We start from the raw sequence: 19,809 nt of genomic DNA, 5'->3' as shown, positions 1-19,809 counted from the left end.
GTTGTCCGGCTGTGTATACACCACGGATTTCAAGCAGCTCAGGACAAGACTACAGTGCTATTTCCCACAATAATTTTAATTCATTAGCCCAACAAGATTAATTATTGCTACTTTGGACAAATTGGACCCTTTAAAAAATTAAAAACCCAACACTTTGAAGCTTTCGGGCCTATGTATGGATAGTGTTCTATTTATCATCAATCCTTCTATTTCCATTGCTCCGGCAGGGAATGGCACTTAGGTAACCAAAACAGCACCACCCCCCACATAAGGGAAGGGAGCAGGAGCAGCAGGCTTGGGGGGACCTTAGGATCTAGGAGTCTTGGTTGACCACAAACTTGACATGAGCCAACAGTGTGACGCGGCAGCTAAAAAAGCCAATGCAATTCTGGGCTGCATCAATAGGAATATAGCATCTAGATCAAGGGAAGTAATATTCTGCTCTGTATTCTGCTCTGGTCAGACCTCACCTGGAGTACTGTGTCCAGTTCTGGGCACCACAGAAGGACACTGACAAACTGGAACGTGTCCAGAGGAGGGCAACCAAAATGGTCAAAGGCCTGGAAATGATGCCTTATGAGGAACGGCTAAGGGAGCTGGGCATGTTTAGCCTGAAGAAGAGGAGGTTAAGGGGTGATATGATAGCCATGTTCAAATATATAAAAGGATGTCACATAGAGGAGGGAGAAAGGTTGTTTTCTGCTGCTCCAGAGAAGCGGACACGGAGCAATGGATCCAAACTACAAGAAAGAAGATTCCACCTAAACATTAGGAAGAACTTCCTGACAGTAAGAGCTGTTTGACAGTGGAATTTGCTGCCAAGGAGTGTGGTGGAGTCTCCTTCTTTGGAGGTCTTTAAGCAGAGGCTTGACAACCATATGTCAGGAGTGCTCTGATGGTGTTTCCTGCTTGGACTCGATGGCCCTTGTGGTCTCTTCCAACTCTATGATTCTATGACTCCAAAATGTGTCAGAGTACAAACAATCTAAAGGGCCAGAAAACCTGAAAGTGTGGGGGCAGGGAACACTCTCCCAAACAGCTCAGCAAGGACTAAGTGTGCTTAGTAGCTATGGAAAGCTAACTGACCACTGAGGGTGTGGGCAGATAATGGGGGCAGAAAAGTTATTTAGGGCAAGAAAAACTCCATTTCCAAAAACTCCTTCCCTGTTTCTATAATCCTCCTTAGGCTGGGTTTTTGCAAAAACCGAGGTTGGGAAAAACGTTGGGATCTCTGAGCATGCGACCTTCTCAGTTCAGTACAACCACTTGTGGTCTTGTGCCGTTCTGCTGGATCAATGCAAGGCAGATCTAGCACAGCATCCTGTACTCCCAGTAGCCAGGTGTCCTGATGGGAAGCCCACAAGCAAGATGGCAGCTCTCCCCACTCGAGGTTCGCCGCAAGGGGGATTCAGAGGCATCCAACCTCCAACTGTGGAAGGAGAACATAGCCATCGTGGTCGGTATCCACTGATAGTCTTATTACCTTCTCTGAATTTAAAGCTATCCAAGTTGGTGACCATCCCTACTTCTTCTGGGAGCAGATGCCATAGTTTTAAACTATGCGCTGTCATGGTGTGAAGAAGTACTTTCAGCATTAGGGCAGGGAGATGCTAGGAGGGCTCTGCGTTTCCATCTGTGTTGTGTTTACACACAGCTCCAAAACCACGAAGCTCTGCTCTCAAATATTTACCTGCAGCCGAGCTGAGCACCCCCACCAGCCCGCTCTGTCTGCCTCCCTTCCTATCTCTCCCTCCTTCCCCTCCTTCATACAACACTTAAGCACACAGCCTTGTTTATCCTACCGCTCTATATTCCTCTTTCCTGATCAAGAGATCCTTTGTCTGTCAACCTGCCTCTCTTGCATGCCTCTCTGCCCTGTGTTTGCACTCATTACCACTGAGCCAAGCCTTCAGCAGGCGCTTGGTTTTGAGTGTGTGTGTGTGTGTGTGTGTGGCTAGCATCCAAGTACTTGGGGGATTTCCTCCCAAGAAAACTGAAGACTAGCTTTGGTAGATCCCAGGTTAGATGGATCTCAGGCTTGACCTGAGCCAAGTCCATCATCCAAAAGTTTACACAAGGCCTGCACACTTGGAATATGTCAAAGAATCCTAAAGGGGAGAGTGCCTCTGAGCATGCACCGAGAGTCAATCTTATACCACCAAGTAACCACCCTCAGGGAGGCTAGGATGCTAGATATCCAGACCAGCTTCAATCACATATTTTTCTTTTGAAAAAAATAAGTGCTGAGTTTGCACGGATAGGAATTAGCTCAAGGACACCATGGGAGAGAGACACCACCAATCCCTTTCAAAGTATCTGGGAGAAAAGCAAGGGCAAGGCACTTGTCTGCGAACCAAACTGGTTTGTGAACTGAACTGGGAAAGAGGGAAGAGTCTTTTGCTGATGAGTGGAGCCACAGAAGGAGAAGGTGACTCTTCCCTGGGAGCTGGGGTTTAAGAAAAATGCTGGAGCCTTGTACTGGCGGGATGGGGGGGGATGGAATAATGTCTCGTTGACAATCCTTTTCCCAGTAGCCTTGGGACAGACAGACTGATAGGGATGAGAAGGGATGTTCCTTTACTCCAGTTAGCCCGGTTCCCACCATCCATGAAACCGGCTCCTGTCCCCCTCTCACACACACACACTCAGCGGCAGCGGCAGGATTTCACAACCATGTTGCTGAGTTGTTGTACTTTGGGCAAGCGGCCAACGTAGTAGAGGATAGTCAAGGGTTCCAGTTCATGGGGGACGCAGCATGGGGCAGCCGAGGCCTCTGGGTTCAGCTTGTTGTACAAGGGGAGCACCTGCGTGATATTGGGATTGAAGAGAGAAGCCGTTAAGTTACATGCCTTCTTCTCTAGTTCTGTCCCTAACCCAGAACCACCCTGAGGTCTCCTCTTTAAAGATGACATGCTTTCTTCCTTGCTGCCCAGATGCCTTGAACACCTGTCTAGTGATTGGATTGGGGCAAACTGGATTCAGTTTACATTTAAAGGTGAATCTACCAAATTCACACTTCTTTTAAAAAACAACAACATGCCAACCAAAACTCAGTGCAGTTCCCCAGCCAAGTAATGTGTACATTGGCGGGGGAGTGTGCATTAAAAAAAAAGCATATATTACTAAAACTAACATGCAGTACAGGAATGCATTATATTTTAGGAGGAAAGAGCATACAAACTTGTGTGTTTTCAGAGAAATTCAAACTGAATTGCAGCCGAATTTTCGTGAGGATTTCTTTTGCAAAAAAGAATTTGCAAACTGATGTGGAAAATGTGGGGAACTGAACATAGGTTTGGAAAAATGAAATGGCCCTCCAAGTGTTGTTGGACTCCAACTCCCATCATTCCCATTCAGCAGGGCCAATGGTCAGAGAGGGTGATGGAATAACTCATCAGCATCTTAGTGCGAATTTCTCCTAATAAACACATTTTTGTGTGCTATTTTGCATGCAATTGATTAGTGTGCAAATTTTGCAAACAATTTCCTCTAATATAACTCATTTTTGCATGTTATTTTCACTAATATATTCATTTTGTAGGCATTTTTGTAAACATTGGATGGAGATCTGAATCACAAAATTAGGAGAAGCGCAGTTCTCACCTTTTTCAGAAAGTACGAATTTGATAGATGTGGCAACCTAAATCAAATTTTCCCCATGTCACTATCTATAGCACGGGTGTCAAACACAAGGCTCACGGGCCGAATTCGGCCCGCCAGACCTCATCATGTGGCCAGTGTAGCCGCCGCCGACCGCCAGCCTTCACCTTTTATTTTCGCTCTTTTTTTTTGACACAAGAAAGCCGCCTCTTCAGCGCATGCGCGGCAGCCTACAAGCCAGAGAACATCTGCCCTCTAGCGGTGCCGGCCGTTCTACACAGGAAACCTCCACTTTACATGTCCTTTATATAGTCCTACAGATACAACCGGCCCTTTGAGGGTGACCAAACTGCTGATGCGGCCCCCGATGAATTTGAGTTTGACACCCCTGATCTACAGGTTCCCCACCCCTTATGTAGCACATGACATTATATAGGGCCACCATCATGTGTTATAGCTCTCTGTCTAACAGTGAACTTAAATGATGAGTGGCAGCAGGACTGGGCCCAAAAGGAACAATTCAGAAACCAGAAACAAGTAGTAATATAGTCAGGAGAACCTTAAGAAGCTCAAAAGTACAAAAAAGAATAAAAAAATGGGGTACTGCCACCCCGCAAAAAGAAATAGCCCAAGCATGCTCAATAGACCTGGAATGTTGAGTATCATGGCACTTCCAGATCACCTTTTATCTAACATTCATCCTGATTTGCTTGGAGATTAGATGATATCAGCTATTTATTGAGCATTTGCTCTGATTTATTCACAGGGAGGTTGGATAACAGTGTTTGTCCCACACTTTCTAATGCACTTCCCTTGTCGCGAAACGTCCAATCTTTTTGGGGAAGTAGGTTTGTTGCTTTCAGTCAACAATAACTGTACAACCTGAATTCTTGCCAATATCATGCCTAGCCCTGACCGGGTGCCAGGCGTGGAGCCCTCAGAGGCGGCCAAACGGGACACCCCACAGGCCATGGACCTTGATAAGCAGGCAGGACCCCCTGAGTCCTATGCCAAGGATCCCCTAGAGGAGTCCTCTGGGCTGATACCTGAGGAAGAACCTCTGGAAAGGTCAGAGGAGGAGGTAGAGTCTGGTCCTTAAGAGTGCCAATACCAGAAACTTCAGATCCAGGCTGAAGAGCAATGGTACAGTATACATCTATGGACCCAGAGTCAGCAGACTACTTGTGAGTAAGGGATTCCTGCATCACAGGGGGTTGAATTAGATGACCCTTGGGGTCCCTTCCAACTCTACAATTCTAAGATTCTATGTTTCTACTCATGAGTAAACAATCCCTACACTCCTTCACTGCTAGCAGCTGTGGTTAGAATGTGGTTTAGGAGACCAGATGGTATAAGGCTTCCTTCTTGAACCTTCCACTTGCTGGAAAAAAACACAGGTCTCTGGTTCCTCACTCCTGACTCTGCTTATTCCTCCTTGCTGTGCTGTACCTTGTGGACTACCCTGTGATATTGCCCTTGGACTGTTTCTTGACCTGGCTTTTAGATCCTGGCTTGACCTTCTGGATTCCCTGTGTTTGACCTTGGTTTGTTTGGGCTTCACTGCACCAGCAACCCTGTCTGTGCTAGTGAGGTACTTGTTGAGAAGCTGGTATTTCCGAAACAAGGGCTCCCTGGAGTATGACATCCAGTATGTGATTACATCCCACCCAAAAATAGAGACAGTCTGAAAGGGCCCATATTTGGAAAAGTAAACTGTGAGGAGGGTAGGGATGGAATTGAATGGAGTATCCTGGAATAGGAGCATATTTTCTTGCAGGTCTCCACTGAGCTTCTGGCCCAACTTCACTGGCTGCCAATTGGCTTCTGGGCCCAATTCAAAGTGCTGGTTTTGACCTATAAAGCCTTAAATGGCTCGGGACCATAATACCTAAAGGACCACCTCTCCCCATATAGACTGTCCCAGACTCTGCGTTCATCATCTGAGGCCCTACTTTGTGTACCGCCTCCACATGAGGTCCGGAGGGTGGCAACATAAGAATGGGTCTTCTCTGTAGTGGCTCCCTGTTCATTGAATGCTCTCCCCAGGGAGGTTCACCTGGTTCCCTGCTTACATATTTTTAGGCACCAGGCAAAAACAACCAGGCCTTGGGCTGATTTATATTCTGCAGCCTTTTAAAACGTAGTTATTGTTTTGCTTAGTTACAGTCGTACCTTGGATCCCAAACGCCTTGGCTCCCAAACAAATCGGCTACCAAACAATCAAAACTTGGAAGTGATTGTTCCGGTTTTCGAATGATTTTCAGAACCCAAATGTCCAGTGTGGCTTCCACGGCTTCCTGTTGGCTGCAGGAGCTTCCTGAACCAATCAGAAGCCACGCTTTGGTTTCTGAACATTTTGGAAGTTGAACGGACTTCCGGAATGGATTCTGTTCAGCTTCCAAGGTACGACTGTACTTGTTTTTATCCTGTGTTTTATTCTGTGAACCTCCCTGAGATCTTATGATTAAGAGTGGCATATAAATCTGAATGAAATGAAATAAATGAAATATTGTAATAAATAAAATATTGTAAGTCAGGAAAGATCCATTAAATTTAATAACTATGGATAACTTAGGTTAGGTCCAGGGGCCTACTCTGAGTAAAAATTAGTTGACTATCACCCATTGAATTAATAACAAATATTCTTTCTCCCACTCCATGAGGTTCTATGTTGGCACAAAGGGGGTGGAATTGGAGATCCCAGGGGTAGAATAATAGATTTGGGATTGGCTGCAGGATGGGGGTTCAGGGAGGGACACCCACCACCTGCCCGCTTGTGTGCCCCTCTCACCATGTTGTATTGCGTGTCCATGCTCCATACGTAACGGCAGCTCCCTGCGCAGAAATTTGCCTTGTAGCCTTTGGGCTGGTGGATCCACTTCCACTTCAGATCCTTGCGGAAATCAATGTACAGGGTGCGCAGGCAACAGCCCTGGTCTGTACTCCTGGAGCAAGATGGGGAATTAATAATAATAATAACAATAATTTTTATTTATACCCCGCCCTCCCGAGCCAAGGCCGGGCTCAGGGCGCCTAACAATCAATAATAAAAACAAGTTGAATGAATACAACTTAAAAATAAGATTAAAATACAACATTAAAATATTGAAACATTTAAATATTAATTGGGGGATGAGTGCGAGTGGAGAGAAGGAATCAAAAAGATGGGGTCCACACACCAAGTAAACCAGGAGTGGGGGCACTTCCCTGTCTGGCCCTCATAACGCCCTCCAAGCCACACCCCTCCCTGGCCCATCTTCATGACCCGTATATTTTTGCCTAGCTAGAATGTGTCTGTGAACTCCGATAACACCCCTTTTGCTTGCCTGAAAAGGGGTGTGCTTGCATGGGCGGGTGTGTGCAGAAAGTTACCTACTGTACACAGGCAAAATTTACATATGTTGCCCCGCCCACCTTTTGCCTCTGGCCCTGCCCACCACTGGCATTGGGCCCTTTGGCTGGAAAAGGTTTCCCAGCGTAAACCAATGGAACTCATGGACACAGGACGCAGCATTGGCGTGGGGGTGGGAGGAAGTAGGCAGCACCAGAAACCCAAAGGAAGCAAAAGAAGCAGCAAATACAGTGCCGAAAGACTGCCCTCCCTCAGGCTGTCTTGGTAGGAGAACCTTATCCTTTGTTCCCCTTTGGGCTCCTCCAGACAATCCTTTTTATTTACTGTACATTTGTCCTGATTTCCTCATACAAACTGCACACAGCAGTTATAATATATCTGGTCTTTATTGGCTTTGTTCTGATTAGTCTACAGGACAGTTACATGACAATGACCATTTGTCCTGCATTCATCCTGATCTGTTTGTGGGGTGCTTACAGGTCTTGTGGGGTGCTTACTGAATGCCTTCAGTCATTCACGCCACACTTTTCAATGCAGTTTCCATCACTTTCCAAACCAAAAAAAGGTAGGATTTTGGGCTAAGGTTGACGGGGGTGCCTCTGTGTGTGTACTGGAAAGAAGCCCTGCTTCTTAATTCTGAGGATAGGGTTGTATCTACTCAGTTATAGAAGAGAGGGCAGAGCTCAGAGGTGCTTTTCTTTTGTTAGAAATGTGGGTAGAAATTTTTAAAACATAAATATTTGGATTTTATGCAGTTCAGTCTTAAAGCAGAGCAGACTCATTAAAATCAAGGATCATTACTAAATTGTCAGTTTCAAAGGGTCTACTCTGAGTTATGGATGGGGAAGAATTTAAGGCAAACTTACACTTTTCAAAGCAATTTGCAAGCCATGGGACTCTGAATTTGTATTCTTAATTTGTATGACTTTATCCTGCCCATCTGACTGGGTTGCCCCAGCTACTCTGGGCTGTAAAAGATTCCTGCATTGTAGGGGGTTGGACTAGATGAATCCCATGGTCCCTTCCAACTCTGTGTTGATTCTATGGTTCTATGAAGCAGAGCCGTCCTTTGAAAGTCACACTTCTCCAACTTTTGCAATGTAGATAAAGTGTGCATATAAATGCATATAACAGTCAACGCAACAACATACAAAAAGGCATTATGTCAGGGACATCGCTTTGCAAAAATGTGTATATTAGGCAAAGCTTCTTACAAATGTGCACATTACAAGAAAAAAATAATGCATGAGCTGGTGTGGAATTGTGAGAGAACCAAACTTAAAATTGGAAAAATGAGAAGCTGGGAGGAAGTGAAAGTGACAGATGCGCCCATTCCCTACTCCAGGTACGACTTAGTTGGAGGCAAACCCATGTCTGGCGTTTAATGAAGAGGCATTGAAACAGGTGAAAAGAGGTGTTGTTAGATTTCATTTTATGTATGTATATACATATATTTTAAATTTTATTTTCTCTTAGGTTGCCTTTTAGGGCTAGATGGGTGTTTGCTAAAGGAGGGAAGGGACAGAAGAAGATCAAGAGGTAACCACTAAAGGGTTGTTTTTTTTCTGCCACTGAGTCACTTCAGGAAGACATACAGTCTCTGTGTTCACAGCTGGGATCATTCTGCCTGCCAGAAAATGGGGACTGACAGGAGATGGGGGTGATCCCTGTGCTCAGTTTCTGAAATCCAGATTATGCCTTAAAAAGCACCGGATGGGCTGTTATACCCGGCATGATCACTCTCATTGAAGAGTGGAGATAGGCTGCATAAGGAAAAACCAACAAAATGTAAAAGGGTATACGGACTGTGCACCATTGATCAATCGCTAAGGTCATTCAACCAATACCTTCCTCCTCCCTCTCCCTTCCCCAGCAGTCTGCGGAACTCCTTGAAACAAGGGCCGCTTCCAGATGGCCAGTTTATTGAGCATTCCATCCTGATTTGTTTGCACAAAGTTTGTGGGGAAGAATGCTATTTATTGAGCATTCATTCTGATTTGTTTGCAAGGAAGTTCTGCCACATTGCACCAAGCATGTGTGAGTTCCGCCCTTTCCAGTATGTACACTTTCCCATCATTTCCCGCATAGTAAAAAGTTGAATTGGTGGCGGGGGGTGGGGGTGGGTTTGTTGTGCAAGAGCTCTAGGTCGGCTTTAATTGCACAGCCAGAATGTGCTGGCATGTGATTGAATGGCACCTGAACATAGCAGCAGGCTGGGAAAGCTCAGGGTATTAGGATGAGACAGAATCATAGGATTGTGGCGTTGGAAGGGATCCCCAAAGGTCATCTAGTCCAACCCCCTGCGGTGCAGGAATCAGAGCTAATGATCATTGAGATGGTGATGAGGAACAAGTTGCCCATCCAAGGAGGAGAGCAATTTAGGATGGTTTGCAGAAGCAATGCAGAGACTTAAGAAGAGGTTCTGCATTTTAATACTTCCTAGTTTGCACTTTCTGAAACAATATGTGAACCAAAACACAGTTATCCTTCAAAATTGGAACAGCTCTGAGTTTCATGGTGCAATGCTCCAGCCAGACAATATACTGTATATATATATATATATAAATGCATCTACATAATATGCAAAAATACCTTGTGTTAGGGGAGAAATGCTTTGCAAAAAAAGAGCCTATATGTATACAGTGGTACCTCGGGTTACATACGCTTCAGGTTACAGACTCCGCTAACCCAGAAATAGTGCTTCAGGATAAGAACTTTGCTTCAAGATGAGAACAGAAATCGTGCTCCGGCGGCGCGGCAGCAGTGGGAGGCCCCATTAGCTAAAGTGGTGCTTCAGGTTAAGAACAGTTTCAGGTTAAGTACAGAACTCTGGAACGAATTAAGTGCTTAACCCGAGGTACCACTGTATTGTGAGAAATCCATGCTGTATTGACAATAAATTGATAGAGTCGTCCACAGTTCATTGAGACCAGTGGCACTTCTGGTCTCCCAAACCACAAAACACACACTCACTGTTAGGATGTTTAAGGGCCCAACACAATGTTGATATCTCTGAAGCGCTTTGCTTCCTCACCTGGCACAGCTGGGAGTGTTGGCTGACCTCCGACGCCGTCCCTTGGGTGGGGACTCCAACCGGTGCGGGGGCAGAAGAGTGAGGATCAGGTGCGGAGCTTTGCCGCTGAGATCTGGGGGCCTTGCCCGCCCTTTCCAGGCTTCCTTGATAAGATCGTCATCCAGGCCTGCGTGTGTATAGGAAGTAGCTGCGTGACTCACAAATCCAGGGGTGGAGTGAGGGTGGTGCTGAAATCCCCACCCCACCCCGGTGTCCCTGCCTATGTCCATACCTGCAAACCGAGCCTCCAGCTCCTCACTGTGGTTGGGGTTAATCGTGTTTCCAGCAGGGACGTAAGTGCAGCAGGGGCAATGCACTCCCAACTTGAAGCCCAGGTTTCTCTCTGGGGAAGAAGATGCAGAGAGGAGAAGAATTAAAATGGAGAATTTGGATCTCGCCGTCATAAAGCGCAGAAGCAAATTATGTTGACCTTGATATTCTGTGTGCCTTTTAACAGCAGTCTGGCCCACACTGTAGAAACTGAGCCAGGGATGCTTTTCCCCATCCCTTCATCTTGATTCCAGGAAACGTTTTCTCTGTGCCTGGCTGATGTTAAAAGGCACAGGTTCAAGGCCAGCACACACCATATGAAATGGCAATCCTATATGCCAGAGACAGTGGTGGCTGATGCCCATTGGGACTGGTAGGCCAAAAAGCCGGGAACCCAACAGTAGGTGGCGCCAGAGTCAATGATCGGCAGGGCCAACTCATTGTCCCATCTTCCTCTTCCCTGCTGAGTTCCTCAAAGGGCAGCACTGAGGCTAAGGAGGAGGAAGCTAGTTTCAAATAAGGTGGGCAGGTGAGGACTGACTGAGGAGCAGGCCGATGCTGGTGGGGCAGTGCCCATGGGGAGCAGGGGGGCAGCTGCCTCTCCCCAGAGCAAGTAAAACAAGAGAAATACTTAACTAACTGACCAATCACATTGGTTCTGCCCTCCCTATCAAAAGTCCTCCCCCCCCCCCAAAAAAATCCTGGCTACGCCCATGGCAATGCCCCGTGTGCCCTAATGGACCAAGCTCCACTGGTTAGAGATGGGGAACCTTTGGCCCTCCAACTCCAGTTTCTATCAGCCCCAACCAGCGCAAACAATGGAAGGGCTTATATAGGGCTGGAGAGATGGTTCAAGGCTGCTAAAGGAACTGGACGCTTCTCAGCTGAGCTGAGTTGGAAAAGGAGAGGGTGTGCCTAGACGAGGTAGAGGCATCCCCGCCTCTGTTGCAGCAGGTTGATGTGATGACGGCTTGGGTAGGAGTGAAGAAAGGCCAGAAATAATAATAATAATAATTTATTATTTATAGCCCGCCCATCTGGCTGGGTTTCCCCAGCCACTCTGGGCGGCTTCCAACAGAACACTAAAATACAATAACCTATTAAACATTAAAAGCTTCCCTAAAGAGGGATGCCTCCAGATGTCTTCTAAAAGTCTGGTAGTTGTTTTTCTCTTTGACATCTGGTGGGAGGGTGTTCCACAAGGTGGGTGCCACTATCAAGAAGGTCCTCTGCCTGGTTCCCTGTAACTTGGCTTTTCGCAGTGAGGGAACTGCCAGAAGGCCCTCGGTGCTGGACCTCAGTGTCCGGGCAGAAGAATGGAGGCTGCAGTTGACCACTAACAGTTGTTGGGGAAATGGGGGCAGGCTGGGAAAATGCCAGGCAGATGGTAACCTTCCCCCTCCCTCAAAATAATAATAATAATAATAATAATAATAATAATAATAATAATAATGGGTTGTATCCAAGTAAGTCCTGCTGGGAGGAGACCTATTGAAAATAATGGCCCTAAGTTCATTAATTTCAGTGGGGTCTGCTCTGTGTGGGACTGAGGTTAGATACAACTCTGAATACTTTCCAAGTGAAGAATCTTCCCTCCATTAAAATAGGTTTAGGAAGAGAGGGGCTCTCACCTCTTTTATCCAGCCACTGGCTGATGGTATCTGTGACATCAAAGGACACCCACTCAGCCCTATCAGTCGGGTGAAACGTTCGACTTTCCACATAACGCTGGGTTGGTCCTGAAGGCTCTCTTGCCCGTATCACCTGGGGAGGTTTTTAATTTTGTTTCATTCAAATGTTACACCCTGCTTTTCTTCATACTGTCCCCAAGGCAGCTTATAAAATTTAAAACCAGAGGAAGCAACCATTTTGTTGGCATTTTATGGAGAAACGACCAGATTTGTGCTTCTCAAACCAATACACGAATTGTAACACACTGATCCTTTGAAATTTGCACATCTTTGAATTTTGCAGTGTAGTTCTCCATCCAACCAAAAGTGGGGGGAGGCGGGGAATGTATATTTTAGGGGGGATGCAAATGCATACGTCAGTGAAAAAAACCTAGCATGCAAAAATGCCTTCTACTACGAGTAATTGCAATTAAAAATGTGTTCACTAGTCAAAACTGCATACGAAAACGGTGTCTACTAGAGAGGTATTCACAAATTTGCAATACGGAGAACTGTACTGAATACTGCGAAAATGAGAACCCAAAAGAAACTGTCAACAACGGATTTGTCCCTCTCTCAGGCACTTTGGGGCTCTGACCTGATACAACTCCACACGTTGCTCCACCACACGTGCTCGGGGGTTTGGGACCCTGTAGATGCGCAGCTCGGCCTGAACGAGGCTGCTGAGGTTGCGCTCGGCGCCCGAGACGTCGAAACGCAGAAGGCGAAAGAAGGGGCTGGCTTGGGTGCTAGCGATGGAGTCTGCAGAGAGGGAGGAGAACAAAGAGGTTGACAGTATCATCAGAGGAAGAAGGTAAGAAAATGACCACTGCTCTTTTAACCTATTTTCATAGATTCTTGGAAGGATCCTAAGTCCAACCCCCTGTGAGGCAGGAACTGCAACAAAAGAATCCCTGGCAGACAGGGCAGACCTACACTTTGTGGGCCCTGAAGCCTGTCATGGGATCCTCCTTCACAACCAGCAATGATGTCTGAGTAACCACTTCTGTCTTCTTCAGTGGGGTTGTTCCACGACAGATCATGACACCTTTACAACATCTGTACCGTCAAACTTTTGGGTTATTGAAATGTATGCACAAAAATGAATCAATTCGAGTCATGCCACTCAAATTGAATTGACTAGTTCTTTTTGTTCTCCAACATATTTCTTAAAGATTTGGTGTGGTGCAAGCAAGTTTCTACTCTGAAAGTGTGGCCCAGAGGAAAAACGTCTTTGAACCACTAGATTAAATGTCGGCAAACAACCCTCTGCATTATCTGAGCTACCTCGCTGTCTTGTGATAACCATGCAAGGGGCAATGGCCTAATGTGACTGAATGGTGATATGAAACCATTGATAGTCCATCAGCCACAGCCCATTCACACAAACAAATGTGGTCACTAAGTAGAGAGTAGGCACCTGCAGGTGGGTCCTTAGCATTTTTCCTCATTGCCTTCCAAGAACCTCTAAGAGTCCTGGGGAGGGGGGAGGCTGTGGCTCAGTGGGAGAGCATCTGCTTTGCATGCAGAAGGTCCCAGGTTCAATCTGGCATCTCCAGGCAGGGCTGCGAATGTCCCTTGCCTGTAACCCTGGAGGGCTGCTGCCAGTCAGTGCAGACAGTACTGGGCTACATGGACCAAAGTTCTGACCCAGTATAAAAAGACGGTTTCCTAAATTCCTGTGATTGCACCAGTGGCCTACCTAGCCCTTATTTCCTCTCTGTGGCCAACCAGATACCACAAGGAGGGCAGAAGAGGAGTAGCTTCTGGTACACTTCCTCTGGACATGGAGGCTCCATTTAGGTATAATAATAATAATAATAATTTATTTTTACCCCGCCCATCTGGCTGGGTTTCCCCAGCCACTCTGGGCGGCTTCCACAAAGACAAAAAATAAACTAAGATGTCACACATTAAAAACTTCCCTGAACAGGGCTGCCTTCAGATGTCTTTTAAATGCCAGGTAGTTGTTTATCTCTTTGACATCTGATGGGAGGGCGTTCCACAGGGCGGGCGCCACTACCGAGAAGGCCCTCTGCCTGGTTCCCTGTAGCTTTGCTTCTTGCAATGAGGGAACCGCCAGAAGGCCCTCGGCGCTGGACCTCAGTGTCCGGGCAGAACAATGGGGGTGGAGACGCTCCTTCAGGTATACTAGGCCGAGGCCATTTAGGGCTTTAAAGGTCAACAGCAACACTTTGAATTGTGCTCGGAAACGTACTGGGAGCATACGTATCATGACTCACCCTCCCGACAGACCTCTCCCCAGTCATGGTTGCTCTTGCCATCCTAATGGATTCATCCTCCCCACACTCTGAACTTGACCCAGGGCCATGTTGGCCGCTCCAAGGCTCAGCCATCTCCCACCCCTTTTTCACGCCCCTTACTGTCAGCGTGCCCGGCGGGCAGCATGTCCACCCGCCGCACTTCCTTGGCATAGTACTCCTCTTCCTCACTGCTGCTGCTGGCGCTCCGTCCGCCGCAGGCCGCCCGCTCCCGCGTCAGCTCCCGCGTGCTGTTGTACAGCAACATCACCTCGGGGGGCGGTTGTTCGGGAACCCCTTCCTCTTCCTCGGGAGGTGTTGCCAGCTGCAGCTTGCTGAGGATTTGGCCTCGGACGGCCTGGACCCTCCGTGCCCGGGCTACCTCCAAGTCCAAGGTCTGGCAGGTAGAGAGTGCCATGGCTGTGCCACTGGGGCCCGTCACCAATGGCATGGTCAGAAGCACCAGGAAAAGCATGTTTGGAGGGTGCCAGGTTCCACAAAAGCCAAAATAAGAATGGGGCGACAAACGGCTGCTCTAGGCTGCCAACTTAGCCCGCCTCAAGTCTGCCAGTTCTTCTGGACAACGTAGAAAGCCAGCCGCCCGTCCCGGTGGGGTTGGTCGCAGCCTGATGATGAAACAGTAAGTCTTGGTCCTCTCCCCGAAGGGGGCTGGGGAGCGTCTGAAGTTCTCCCGACAAGCCCACAAAGACTTGGGAAGTCTTGCAGGAGCCCAAGGGCTGGTGCAAAGCTGGCTGTAGTCACATACAGCGGGTGAACCAGGCCACCTTCTCCTCTGCGCCGTCGTCGTATTTGTGCGCCTCCGTCTCCATCTCTCTCGCCTCAGCCCTTTCTGCTGGGCTAGAAGCAGCTGAAAACAGCCAGGAGTTGCTCAGTGCTCTCTCCCTCCATCGCCTCAGGAAACTGGGAGAGCCACTCAGAGACAAGCTGTCTCCCACCCTCCAACACCCCCCCAATCCTTCCCACACATCCTCCACCCCCTTCCTGCCACATGCTTTCGCTCCACAGAGCCAGCATTGATCGAGAAGGGCCCCGGAGCCTCGCAAAGAGGTCTGGACCGTGCACCCTGCCCAGACACACCTCTTCCCGGCCTCTCCCGCTGCATCTTAAGCCTCCCTGGTGTTGAGGTGGCTCCTTTTCACCTTCCAGATTATTGGGACGTAGGCCAAAGTTTCAAATCACCTTTTTCTTTTGCTTTGAGTCAGGAGCTTCAGCTGTTTGGGGCAATGGGGAAATTGCTGGGCATTAATTTTTTGGGGGAAACATCACACACAATATATATATAGATTAAAAATCTACCTATCCATGTCCAACCAATTTAAAATGGCTTGGATATTGATCTCACTTGATCTAGGCACACACCCCGCACACATGCACTCCACTGTTTCTCAAGAAAGGCGAGATGGTTTGCTAGTAAATTGCATGAAAGAGCAGTTTCTTACTGAAAGGGAGTGGCATGAGAGAGTGAGGAAGAACCTGTCAAGGGTTCTGGTAGCAAACATAGCTTACGAATGAATTTTTGACTACTGAAATATAAGCATTTCTCAGCAACATTTAAAAAAAAAAAGCCATTCAGAGAACAAAACTCATCTTAAACCTTAAGCTAAACCTTAAACTAAACCTTAAAATGCCTGCTGGAATAAGAAAGTACAGTGGTACCTCGGGTTACAGACACTTCAGGTTACAGCCGCTTCAGGTTACAGACTCTGCTAATTCAGAAATAGTACCTCAGGTTAAGAACTTTGCTTCAGGATGAGAACATAAATTGTGCTCTGGCGGCAAGGCAGCAGCGGGAGGCCCCATTAGCTAAAGCGGTTCTTCAGGTTAAGAACAGTTTCAGGTTAAGAACGGACCTCCGGAACGAATTAAGTACTTAACCCGAGGTACCACTGTATTTGCTATGTGCTTGAAGTTCAGCAAGTAGGGGGCCTGTCTAATCTCAATCGGGAAAGCATTCCACAGGACTGGGATCAATACATTGAATGTCCAGTTTCTAGCAGTTACAAGCTGTACCTTTGAGCCAACAGCTGCAGAGATGGGAAAACTCCAATTGTTGTCAGCCTCCAGCTCCCATCAGTCCCACCCAGCATGGCCAATGGGCAGCAGTGGAGGCTGGTCCTTTAGGGGAGGTGTGGCACTGCCCTACCAAGCTCTGCCTGCCTTCAGTCATTCTTCACCTGCCTACCTCCCTTACTTGACAAGCCAAGCATGTGGCTGTCAGCCTCCTCCTTATTCTCAGTGTTGATGGGGACAACACCAGACTTAGCTGGCTCTGCCCATCATTGACTCTAGCTCCACCAGTCTTTTGCTCTGGCGCCACCTACTGTCAGCATCCCTGCCTTCCACCCTACCGCTCCTAGTGAGTGCCAGCCTCCACTGACGTGGAGGATGTTCCCTGACCTGTAGAATGCAATGGGCCTGTGCTTTGAGCCAGCAGAGCTTTTGCGAAAGCACAGCTTGAGTACCAACAATACTCTGGATTTTCCATAGGCTGGGCCGCATGCAAGATCAGTGCTGGGCACACCTAACAGCCACTCAGCTGTTAGGCCCGTATCGATCGCTGATGATGCTTCTGCCCCGTATCGATCGCTGATGATGCTTCTGCGTCTGCTGGAAAAGATTGATCGGGGAGCTGGCTCCTGCGCTAATAGGGGCAGGCCAAGCCATTAGCAGCGGGCAGAACAAGTGCCCCATGCCAACCTATGCTTGGCCTTCTGTCCCACTGCCAGGCCTTGAGCAAGGCTTGGCCTCTGCTTCATTTTCCTGTTAGCAGCTTAATTATCATAGAAGCTGAGCGCTCCTGCCGCCTCCACCTTTTCTTTTCTCTTTTAGAGTGTCTAAGTGGAGAGTTCATTCACCAGTAACTGACACACATGAGATGCCAGGGGTGCCAGCGATGTGACTGAGGGCAAAAGGATGGTTGCCCTCAGATGCAGTTACCGGTATCCCCAAGTGGGGTAGAGAGGGAGGAAAGAAAAAACAAACTTGGGCAGCAATTCTTACAGTCATGGAGCTGCATAGTTTTTCCTGCCCTTCGCTAAATCAGTTCAGGCACCGACCCAAGCACATTGGAAATCTAGATTTGTGCTATTAAAAGGGGTTAAAGCACTCTGTTGCCCCAGTGTAACAAATCTTCTTCTTCTTTTAATGGCTTTTTGTGGTTAGGAAAAATGATGGGGAAATACACTGAAAAGTGCAGAATAAATAATTGATTTATGGGAAGACATGTAAACACCCCCCCCCACACACACACACACAAAAATCAGGATGATTCTAGGCTGCTCATTGTTGTATAACCTGCCAACAATTAAGATATAATTCACATCCATACCTTACATTTAAAGCACTTGGCTTCCTGCAAATAATCCTGGGAACCACAGTTTATCTATTACAGGGCTACAATTCCTAGCACCCTTAACAAACTGCAGTTCCTAAGAATTTTTCAGGGGGAGCCCATGTACTTTAAGTACAGTGGTACCTCAGGTTACATACGCTTCAGGTTACAGACTCCGCTAACTCAGAAATAGTACCTCGGGTTAAGAACTTTGCTTCAGGATGAGAACAGAAATCGTGCAGCAGCAGCGCAGTGGCAGCAGGAGGCCCCATTAGATAAAGTGGTGCTTCAGGTTAAGAACAGTTTCAGGTTAAGAACGGACCTCTGGAACGAATTAAGTACTTAACCCGAGGTACCACTGTATATGGTGTTGCTGCAATCAAAATCTAATGTCTGCATGAGCTTTGTGCAAGTGAATCAGGATGAGTGCTCAACAGACAGGTCCGGCCAGAGGAGCCCTGCATTATTTCCAATTATGAACAGCTCTCTGGCATCTCCTGGCAGAGATGTGTCCCATCACCTGTTCCCTGATCGCTTTCTTAGCTAGAGATGCCAGGCATCAAACCTGCAAAGCCTGTTCTCTGTCGTTGAGCTACAGTTCTCCCCACCACCAACAGAGAGCACCATTGGGACTCTCCTGGACTGAATGAGCTGGTTAGGAAGAAAGCTGAGGGGTAAAGTTGAAAGTCCTCTGAGCCATGTGACCTCCCTCAACCTTCTGGACTAGCAGCACCTGTCCAGGAACTATGTGCTGTAGGGCTGGTCAGTTTTCCCAGACCAGATCACCACACGCCCACTGGGGCTTTCCAGGTTCACAATGATACCCCTGCACACACTTTTTTTTGCAGGCTCAGGCAACAAAATTCTAGCAATTTTATTATTATTTTAATGTATTTGTATCTCACTTTTCTCCCAAGTTGGGATTCAAGGCAGCTTAAAAGCAACATTGCAAAATTCCAGATAATAGAAACAAACTATTGTTGTTGTTGGCATCTGTCTGCCTTGGGAGACAATGGAGTGCACCTCCGTGGGTGAAGTCAAATCACTGCATTAGCAGCACTGAAGTGGCTTCCCTGGGGCACAAGACTGGGCAGTGTATCTGGAGGTCCTGGGCTTCCCAGACGACAAGACTCTCCTCTTGGCCTCACTGATGTGGTCCAAAGGAAGGCAGAACAATATGTTTGGCACCAGCTTGGTTGCAGGAATTGCTGAAAGGAGCCTCTCCTGGTCTGCCCCACAGAGGACCTTAAGGTCCATGAATAACCATAGTTTAGAGGTCCCGGGCCCTAAGGAAGTCAGGCTATCCTCCACCAGGGCCAGGGCCTTTTCAGTGATGGCTCCGACCTGGTGGAATGCTCTGTCCCAGGAGACTAGGGCCCTTCAGGATTTAACCTCCTTCCGTCGGGCCTGTAAGACAGAGCTATTTTATCTGGCCTTTAATTTGAATTCAGCCTCATCTTTTATTTCCCTTCTCTTCCCTCCCCTCCCCACTCTGAGACCCCACAGCTAATTCTCCCCTGGCCTCCTCGCTGGCCCAAGTAGGACTAATTCAGCCAGCTAGCCTTGGTGATTATCTAATGCTTATTAGATGGATTTCCCCCAAATTGATTCCTGAACTTTGAATTTTATTGTTATTCATGTTTTTATACTGTATTTTATGTTGCTTTTACAATCAAATGTTTTAAATTTGTTGTTAGCTGCCCTGAGCCTGGTTTTTTGAACCGGGAAGGGCGGGGTATAAATAAAATTTTATTATTATTATTATACGCCATCCAACTACCTTAGGGACTCCACTCCTTAGTCTTTTCTTCTCCCTAGGCTATCCCGCAAGGCAGTGGAGATTTAGGACCAGTTTTTTTCCTGTCTTTTCATGCAGGGGAAGTCCCTAACCCACTGAGGAATTGAGACCCATTGGCTACCCTCACCTGGTTTAGCCACAAGCTCCAGTTCAAGAGTCTGAGGCTTCTAGGCCTTTCTCCAAATCTTTCCTTTCTCTTTTTAATAAATCAACCAGGACTGCTGAGTTATATCTTTACCACTAGGAGGCAAGAGTGGCATCTGTCAAACACAGCTAGAAAGAAACTCTAAACTGAACCAAGCATGTCTAGGTTCCCTAAACCCCAGTTTGAGAGGAGAGTGGCATCTAGCGGTGAGCGCTGGGACTACAAAGCTGCATAGAATCATAGAATCTTAGAGTTGGAAGGGACAACAAAGGTCTTCTAGTCCAGCCC

At 47.4% G+C, this 19,809-nt stretch overlaps 1 protein-coding gene across 1 annotated transcript; it reads right to left on the bottom strand.

The window, feature by feature from the left end:
* Positions 1-55: 55 nt before the first annotated feature.
* Positions 56-15,160, bottom strand: LOC309358522 (transforming growth factor beta-2 proprotein-like). Its single transcript, XM_081891746.1, has 8 exons — positions 14,350-15,160; positions 12,564-12,727; positions 11,927-12,059; positions 10,258-10,368; positions 9,987-10,152; positions 6,392-6,545; positions 959-2,804; positions 56-305 (listed from the first exon to the last, which is right to left on the bottom strand). Exons 1-7 carry the CDS (start codon positions 14,699-14,701, stop codon positions 2,646-2,648), a joined length of 1,239 nt encoding a protein of 412 aa, XP_081747872.1. The 5' UTR covers positions 14,702-15,160; the 3' UTR covers positions 56-305; positions 959-2,645.
* Between the last annotated feature and the right edge of the window lie 4,649 nt (positions 15,161-19,809).

Source organism: Podarcis melisellensis (genome assembly GCF_964234715.1).
Source record: "Podarcis melisellensis genome assembly, chromosome: 16".
NCBI classification, from domain to species: domain Eukaryota; kingdom Metazoa; phylum Chordata; class Lepidosauria; order Squamata; family Lacertidae; genus Podarcis; species Podarcis melisellensis.
Note: the sequence above shows the minus strand (reverse complement) of the source record. Positions and strands in the feature narration are given on the sequence as shown.